The 9,817-nt window shown below is 38.1% G+C and overlaps 1 protein-coding gene across 1 annotated transcript; it reads right to left on the bottom strand.

The window, feature by feature from the left end:
• Positions 1 to 1,647: 1,647 nt before the first annotated feature.
• On the bottom strand, positions 1,648 to 3,031 carry LOC123512307 (histidine-rich protein PFHRP-III-like). Its single transcript, XM_045268643.1, has 3 exons — positions 2,901 to 3,031; positions 2,211 to 2,758; positions 1,648 to 1,806 (listed from the first exon to the last, which is right to left on the bottom strand). The coding sequence occupies exons 1-3, from the start codon at positions 3,029 to 3,031 to the stop codon at positions 1,667 to 1,669; spliced, it is 819 nt and encodes a 272-aa protein (XP_045124578.1). The 3' UTR covers positions 1,648 to 1,666.
• Between the last annotated feature and the right edge of the window lie 6,786 nt (positions 3,032 to 9,817).

Genomic DNA, 9,817 nt, shown 5'->3' with positions numbered 1-9,817 from the left:
GGAGTTATAACGAAGGAGATCTACAAAAAGTATAACGAAGGAGATCTACAAAAAGTTCTTCGGATGAATAGCCTGAAACTCCCTACGTGCTTCTGTATTTCCATCTTCCCATGACTTGACTTCATTTAATTGAGAGGGGGTTTTCAAGACATTTATTCCTTTCTTTTGGCTAACTCTTCTGGACCTGTAAGGGAACTAGTAACTAAGTGGGCCTTTTTATTTTATTTTTGCCCTTTTTATTTATTTATTTTATCGTATACCATGTGGGCTTTTCACGGGAATTTATGGGCTAAAGGGGATACTTTTGGGGTATGTAAACGAAGAGAGAGCGCCAGAAATAATGGGATCGGGCTTGAGAAGTACAGTTATAAGAAAGAGATGGGAAGGAACTGGTTCTGTAGCAGAATAGCTGATGACTGGAAGGGACTCAGTAATCAGAAGGTTGTTAGTATACTAAATCAACAGGGAGCTGTATACATATAAAAGATTAGACGAATACATAACACGTGGCACATTGCACACACACCACGCAAATATAACCCGTGAAAATAGAGGTCAACCTGCGCCACATAAAGCGTGCAATACAGAAGGACATTAAGAATTAAATGAATAAATAAGGGAAGCCTGTGGAAGCTATCTGACTTAAACATGGCACTTCCTTTATCAAACCTATCTACACATTTTCATCTCTCATCCTCATCCATAAACTGGTGTAATATTTAAAGTCATCCTAATGAAATGGCTGTAATTACCTAACTGCTGAGTCTATCCCGTTCATCTCCCAGTCTGTTTGAATACTCAGTAGTAAATAATGGGTGTCTGTAGAAGGGCCTTATCCGTCCTTGTATGGAGAACTCCTCGCATGTTCGGGGGGAGCGGTCCACTCACACAGTTCTATTAGATAGGGTGGAATCAAAAGTTTTCGTCTCATCACCTCCCCTCCTCTGACTGACTGTCTTCAGCCTCTTTCTCACCGCCGAAATGTTGCATCTCTTTGCTATCTTTTATAGCTATTTTCATGCTAACATCTTTTCTGAACTTGCTAACTGCATGCATGCATGGTTAGGTTACATTAGGCTAGGTGTTTTATAAAGCCAAAGTCGAAGAGGAAAATTGAAACAGATGGAGAATTGCAAAGTTTACCTCAAAAAGAACCTTACATCCTTACGTACTTGTCACTTTGTCATTGTTATTTTCGTGTGTTTAGGTGACCCAATATGTAGGAACCACTAAAACGCCTCACAGAATGTTTTGAATCCTTTTTTATTGCAGTAATGTAAATGCATTAAAGTTATGTCGACACAATCACTTAGAAATACGAGTAATCACAGGAATCACACTTTACTTCCACAATAAACAACAAAAATCATCTTAATCATTCCAATAACCAAACATGTTGGCTTTGTCTTCCATTATTTCGTATTCTTATCTGATATTTTTCCCCCCAGCCAGAACTACATCCTTACACTCCTGCATCACAGCCCCGCTACATTCAAAAGGCTGTTCGTTGATGCCTGAAGGGACAAGTTATCGAGGTTTCTGTATCAGTAGTAAGAGAAACACCCTGACAACTCGGCTCACCGTCTCCGTGGCTTTGAGATGAGTTGTGACGGAGAGACAACAAAACGTTTGAGAATGCCAGGCCTGAGTCCCTCACAACGAACAACTAAGGCAACAATGCATCGTGCTCATGGTACTTCTTGTAGGGATGTTGAGGCGAGGCACTCAGCTGCAGGCAGAGAGTGGTGCTGCTGGCTCGCTTCTCAAAGGCCGTCAGCGACACCTCCTCCTCCTCAGGCGTCGCCGCTGTCAACACAGACACATTAGTGAACACAGGGGAGGGACAGGGAGGAGAGGAATGGAAGATGAGACTGTTACTGTCACGACTTATTATTAGCTGTTACTGGTAGTGGTGTTACTGTGGTGGTGGTGGTGGTGGTGGTGGTGGTGGTGTAGGAGTGGTAGTAGAAGGATGATAGCAGAAGTAATGATAGTTGTGTCAGGAATTTTGTCATTATTATTATAATAATAATAATAATAATAATTATTATTATTAATATCACTATTATTATTATTATTAGTAGTAGTAGTAGTAGTACTAGTAGTAGTAATAGTAGTAGTAGTAGTAGTAGTAGTAGTAGTAGTAGTAGTAGTAGTAGTAGTAATAGAATAATAGTATCACTAATTATTTACTACACAGACAAACTTACCTGATCTCTCTGTCTCCACTTGTTGCCTCATGATCCTTACTGCCTTCCTGGAAGCCTGCTCCCCCACCACCACCACCACCGCCGCCAACACAGCCACCAGGATATATGGAACCAGCTTATTAACTTCTTGAGAGACAGAGGGCGCTGGTTCTCTCTCCCTCATTTTCTCCATTGGTTCTGTTTCCGACAGTTCTTGTGCTGTGGTGCTGAATGCTGTATTTTTGATGCTGTGGTGTTGGTGTTTGGTGCTGCGGTATTGGTGTTTGGTGCTGTGGTGTTGGTGTTTGGTGCTGTAGCCATTGGTGCTGTGGTAATGTTGTTTGGTGCTTTGGTCATTGGAGCTATGGTGTTGGTGTTTAGTGCTGTGGTCATTGGTGCTGTGGTGTTGGTCATTGGTGTTGTGATTATTGGTGCTGTTGTGTTGGTGTTTGGTGCTGTTGTGTGGGTGTTTGGTACTGTGGTCATTGGTGCTGTGGTGTTGGTGTTTGGTTTTGTGGTCATTGGTGCTGTGGTGTTGGTTATTAGTGCTGTGGTGTTGGTGTTTGGTGCTGTGGTGTTGGTGTTTAGCGTTGTGGTGTTGGTGTTTGGTGTTGTGGTCATTGGTGCTGTGGTGTTGGTGTTTGGTGTTGTGGTCTCTGGTGCTGTGGTGTTTGGTGTTTTGGTCTCTAGTGATGTGGGCATGAGGGATGCTGAATGAAGCCGTGAACTTCTGTGGACAGCTTTGTTTCGTGGAGGTGGAGACGCTTCCGACACTGTTCCTGGGCTGCAGGGAGCCTCCTGGGCTTCACATGGTTGGTTAAGCATCCAATACGAGGCGCCATGACCATAGAGAGTGAAGGCCTCCTCTTTTGTCAACTGAACAGTCTTATTACCACAACATTGACCTTCTAAATTGACTTTAATAGTGGTGGAATTTTTTCTTGTAACCTTAATAATCTGTAGATGTTTCCACCCGGCACTGTGTTGCAAGCCACATTCATTGTTAGTAATACTAAGGACTTGCTTCTCTTCCTTTCCAACCACGAGATTAATGTCTTTGAAATTCTTCTCAGGACAAATCCAAACGCTTGTTTCGAAATCTTCAAGTGTTTTGATGGCTTCCTTCTCACCGCTCTTCAGGACCTTATCAAGACGACACCTCTGTTTACGTGCAGAGACCGCGTGTAGCAGCAGCACAACCCGCAGCAACACCTTCGCCACGAGGATGAGTGTGTTCGCCATGGCAGCTTGGTGTGCCAGAGTGAGCGTTGGTGCGTCTGTCCGCGGCGAGTTGTGACGGTGCTTTGACTCAACGATCAACGATGATGCTTGACGCGTGGCCCGCTGTGTCTTATCACTTCACCATGGGCTCCACACACACACACACACACACACACACACACACACACACCACCACCACCACCACCACCACCACCACCACCACCACCACCACCACCACCACCACCACCACCACTACTACCACCACTACCACTACTACTACTACTCGTGTTAGTGTTATTGGTACTATTACTACTGCTGCTACTGTTACTACAATCGATACTGCTGTTGCTGCTACTATTACTGCTACTACTACTGCTACTACTACTGCTACTGCTACTGCTACTGCTACTATTGCTACTTCCACTTCTAATTCTACTTCTAATTCTAATACTACTGCTACTACTATTACTTCTACTCCTCCTCCTCCTCCCACGTGATCCTTTAAATTGCGGTTTTTTATAATGAAATTTCACACACACACACACACACACACACACACACACACACACACACACACACACACACACACACACACACAGCTCGTAGGAAAAGCTGGCTGGCTATAATGGTGGCTGCTTAAGGGCGTGTCCGAACTGGGAGCGAGAAAGCGGGCCAGATTGAGGGCGAGCCCGGGCGGGTGAATTTGAGTGGCCACACCAAAAGTTATTTCAGGCGAGAGTTAGCATGGCAAAAGGCTTCCGCCCGCTTTGTCACTATTGTCAGTTGACGCTTGACACTTGACAAAACAAAACTTAAATATTTAGAAAAGAATATCAATTACCGTTTGTCTAGAGCGAGATGATGTGTCGAGTGTATTTTTGGATTTAATAATTGAACTTCATAATTTAGGATGGTGAAAAAGACCATTGAAACATGTGTTGACACAACAGTGGCTATCACCAAAGCCTCTTGTTTGTCTTACATAACATAACACAGGAGGAGGAAGAAGTTAAATTATAGAGTAACAGCTTTGGCGATGAAGTTGAAGAGAACATGGAGCCATCACATGGGAAAAAGTCATTCAAAAATTGCCAAGACCGTGAGAGAGGAATTCACTCAATATTTTTTTCATATGTCAAGCAGTGACCTGGCAAAACTATGTCATTTGAGAGAGAGAGAGAGAGAGAGAGAGAGAGAGAGAGAGAGAGAGAGAGAGAGAGAAACATTTGAAACATGTGGAACATTTTATTATCCCCAAAACAACAAAAAAATATATATACATATATTTGGATATAATCACAAAATAATCAATGTCATATATGGGAGCCCTTTTAAAGCAAAGCTTTTTGGGCAACTATTAGAAGAAAAAAAAAAAATAAATATATATATATATATATATATATATATATATATATATATATATATATATATATATATATATAAAAATGAAAAAAAAAATAAAAATGAATAAATAAGTAAATAAGAAAAAAAATGTAAGCGAATTGACAGTATAAAAGAGAGGTTAATGTACAGGATCCTGAGTCAATGAAGTAATACTGTATTACATAAAGTATTACCCAGAGTTTTTCGGAACTAGGGATTGATGCCATGCTTTGCGTCTAAATAAAGGGACGTGTACATGTACATGTGTAGGGGTCGTGACGCATGGTGAGTTATGAACTCTTGAGTAATATAAGGGATGGCTAACTGCCTCTCCTCAATAATGACAGTACTGAATAACTGCAGGGGGAAATTTTTTGCAGTTTGAAATTAGGCTGTACTTTTTGGATGGTATTGTTTGTTGGGGGACAAAGGTTTAGTTGCCATACACAACAGCAAGTTTTGAAAGAGTATTCCAGAGCTGATGCATGTACGAGTACATGTATTGTCGAGGGGGAAGCGGCAGTTTTACCAATGTAAAAGATTGGAATGCTTTTACATGATAATGATAACAATAATAATAATAATAATAATAATAATAATAATAATAATAATAACAATAAAACAAAACAAAATTCAAAAGCGCCACATAAAAATTAACGCCAACTTTTTTTATTTTTTTTTTTTTTTTTTTTTTCACTCTCTCCCCCGGTGTAGTGTAGTGGAATTTCCCCGATCCGGTTTCCAGCCTTGCTCTAGAGAGTCTAGACGCATGAGCGGCGCAGGTGTGGCTGCGATACTATTAAGTGATCCGTTTCCGCGCCACTCCGCCAAACAGGTCTCCCTTCCTGACACTCATACACTCCCTACCAGTAATGATAACAATAGTAACAGTATGGTAATGATAGTAATACTAATATTAATTACAGAATAATATAGTATTAATAATGACAATAGTAAATGTTGAGAATTAATAGTAAAATGTTTATAAATAAAACATGATATATAAAGTTGACCTGACAGTTAGATAGTGACAATAAGATAATGAAAGTAATAAAACGTTGATTACAAGATAATATAGAATTGATTGTAACAGTATTGAAAAGAGTTGAGAATTGATTGCAACAATTATTAAAAACAGTACATGAGAGGTAAAGTTGAATTATTAAGTAGATAGTATGTATTTTTTGTATCTATTCTTGAATGTGTTGAGTGATAGAGCATCTTGAATTTGTTGTGGAATGGTGTTCCATATTAAAGGTCCCAGATAAGCTGTTGAGTGTTCAAACTTAGAAAGACGATGGAGGAGCAGTCTTAGATTACCACGGTGACAGGTACTAAAATCATGAGATGGAAGAAGGTTGAGTCTATCTGTTTTACTTAAACACATAAATGAGGCTATCGCAAGGTTAGTTATATCACTTAGTTTTAGCAGCCTGGTTTGTTTAAAAAGAGGTTTTGTGTGTTCAAGATAACTACTATTTATTATAATTCTGACAATCCTTTTTTAATTGTAAATCAAGTGGTATAAGGAAGGTAGGGTATGTGGTGCACCATATAGGGTTACAATAGGTTGATAGAGAATAGATACGAGCATAATAAATTTCAGGACATCCAAGGGCACTAGATCTTTAGTTTGGTATAATAAGGCTGTGTGTCTTGAAATTTTGAGTGTTAAATGATTAATATGATGTTTGAAAAGTAAAGAGTCATCATAAAAAATACCAAGGAAATTAATCTTATTAGTTTTAGTAATTATTTTATTGTTTATGTATATGTTAGGTAAATTTATGGTTTTGTTTGTTGTAAATATAATGGGTTTTGTTTGAATTAATTGTAAGTTTGTTGCACAGGCACCATTGATGTAGTTTACTAGTTCATTATTGGCGTAATGAGCTAGATGATTAGGATTTGGTCCAGTGAAATATAATGTCATGTCATCAGCAAATAATAAAGTTTTAGATTCTGAAAACATATTTGGAATGTCGTTGATATGTATATCAAGAATAAGACGGGTCCCAAGACACTTCCTTGTGGAACACCAAGAGTAACTCGAGTGGGGTTGATTTTTTACCACAGAAGACAGTATGTTGTTTTCTATCATTTGAATAATCTTTTAGCCAAGAAAGTATTGGACCACGGATGCCATAATGGTGTAGTTTACTGATAAGAATGTTGTGGTTCACAGTATCAAAAGCTTTGGCAAAGTCAATAAAAAGGGATAAGACAGAGAGTTTGTTATCTATGGCTGAAAAGACATCATTAGAAAATGTATCCAAGAGCAAGAAAGTGCTACGTTTACACCTAAAGCCAAATTGAGAAGGATTGAAAATGATTTTAGATTCAAAATATTGTATCAAGTAAGATTTCATCAAACTTTCAAAAATTTTGGAGAAGACATTAAGTTGAGAGATAGGTCGATAGTTTTGAGGTACATCTTTAGGACCAGACTTGTGAATGGGTGTGACGTTAGCTGTTCTTAGCATGGAAGGAAACTTACCATTTGCAACTGATTGAGTAAATAATGTAGTTAAAGGAAGAGAACAAATCCGAATATCTTTTAATTATTGAGGCTGCTATATCATATACATCTGAATTTTTGTTTTTAAGGGATTGTATTACTGCATTCATTTCAAAGGTAGTGATGATAGGAAGTACCATTGAGTGTGGATAGTTACCCTTAAGATATTACAAGGGGTCGGTACAGGAGTATGGAAGGTTGTTATTAAGTTCAGGTGCTATTCTGGAAAAATAATTAACGAATGCTTCGGAAATGTCTGAAGGATGTTTAAGTAAAGTGTTTTGGTAAAACAAGGTGTTAGTTTTTAAAGTTTGTAAAGATCTGACGGTAGTAACTTGTTTTAACTGATCGAACTACTCCAGTTAGAACATTTCTGTATTCTTTAAAAGCATCATGTGTAATTGTTCCTAATTTATACATTCTGAATAGCTTACATTTGTGTTTAATAGAGACCAGTATACCAGTAGTCAGCCAGGCATTCTTTAATCTTTTAGATGTTATATATTTGGTTTTAATTGGGAAACACTTGTTGTAATAATCATAAACAATATGGAATAAAGCAAAATTGTCATTTATGTGTGAAAGGGTGAGTAATTCTTCCGAATTAATCTTTTGTAATTCATTATGGAATAGTTCATAGTTAGTGTTGTTCATAACTCTAAAGATGACCTTGTGCTTTTCATTACTATTAATTTGGTGAATTATGTTTATGAAGATAGGGAGGTGGTCAGACATGCAATAGTGAATAATACCAGATTAGGAAGGAGGTGTGAAATTGGTCCAGATGTGATCCAGGAGTGAAGGTTGCGGAGAGTGGGATTATTATCAGGGAATCTTGTGGGTCTGGATATATGTGGAAAATAACTTAGAGATTGTATAGTATTAAGAAACACATTAGTTGCCTGATGAGTTGTGTGTTCAAGTAAGTTATGATTGATTTGTTAAGTCTGAAAATATCATTATTGAATAAATCAAGTGTAACATCTGTAAATTGTTCAACAACAATATGTTTACTTTTGGGCCTATATATAACTGAGATGATAAATTTTGAATTTTCTAGTTCAATTTTGACAGAATAAATTTCAATATTGTAATTAATAAAACTAGAGAGAGAGAGACAGAGAGAGAGAGACAGAGACAGAGAGAGAGACAGAGAGAAAATGATTATTATGTATGGAAATTAACTTATCAAAAACTCCAATCTTTTCACTTATGTTTTTCCTGTGTGGTGCTACAAATGCACTGTCACTGTTTGTTAACTAATGCGTCCCAGATATAGGATGTAAGGAACACTTCACCAATTAACTGTTCAATATCCATGTCTACTGTCTGGGTCAGTTTCAGCTGTGGCTGTCTGTGGCTTGGACTGAGGCGGGGGTCGCAATAGCAAGCCTCACATCAGCTGGCTTACCGGGCACTGGGCAGTGAGTTCAAGGTCATCATTCATGATTGACAAGTTTATCACCAAAGCCCTGTATAGATGCTGCTCAGGGAACTAGATGATGAGCGTGTCAAGTCAATAAGTGATAAGAGAGAAAACTGATATCATAATATGTTAAAATAAAATGATAACAACTTTGTAATATAATCATGTAAGAGAAAATATAATAAAGAGAGCAAAGACAAACAAACCTCCGCGTGTCATCCCTCATGCGCCACTGCCTATGAAAAAGCGCATTCGAGAATAGAGGTGAAAATGTTGTTCCAAAGAGTTTCGTAGTTTGTTTATGTGGTAAAATTTGAAAAATCTGCTTACACCATCGTGTTAAGAAGACTTTTCTTTAGAAGATGAAACATTTTATTCTAGCATTTGTATCATAGCCGCTGAATACAGCCGGTATAAGTAAAATGTATTATAAACATTTCAAATATACATAAAGAAAAAGAAGGAAAATAAACAAAACAAATAACAGCAATGTACTTGAGTTTCAGTAAATAGGGGAGGAGGAAAAGAGAAGAGAAGAGAGGAGAAGAAAAAGAAGAGAAAAGAAGAAGAAATTAAAAAGAGAAGAATAAGAAGAGAAGATAAGAGGAGAAGAAAAAGAAGAGAGAAGAAGAAATTAAAGAGAAGAATAAGAAGAAGATAAGAAAAGAGAAAAGGAGAGAGAGAAGAAAAGAAGAGAAGAGAGAAACAAGAGAAAGAAGAGAAGAGAAGAAACAAGAGAAAAGAAGAGAAGAGAAGGAACATGGGAAGAGAGGAGAAAAAAAAGAGAAAAAAGAGAAAAGAAGAAAAGAGGAGAAGAGGAAGAAAAAGAGGCGAAGAAATAAAAGAGAAGAAAGAGAATAGAAAAGATCAAGCATTATCTTAAAAATAAATAAATGAACAAGAAAAAAGATAAATCAATAAAAATAAGAGTCCTTGCAGTGAATCCCTTGCCATAATGCATCGCGGGAGTGTCGGACTGAAGTAAACCTGTAGGCGGTGATCGGGCGGAGTAGCAGAGCGCGGGTGTTGGCGTTGGAGGGGGGTGGGGAAAGCGGCACGCCAGTCACTCTCTCATCAGCT

The sequence above is a fragment of the Portunus trituberculatus genome, chromosome 33 (genome assembly GCF_017591435.1).
Source record: "Portunus trituberculatus isolate SZX2019 chromosome 33, ASM1759143v1, whole genome shotgun sequence".
Taxonomy (NCBI): domain Eukaryota; kingdom Metazoa; phylum Arthropoda; class Malacostraca; order Decapoda; family Portunidae; genus Portunus; species Portunus trituberculatus.
Note: the sequence above shows the minus strand (reverse complement) of the source record. Positions and strands in the feature narration are given on the sequence as shown.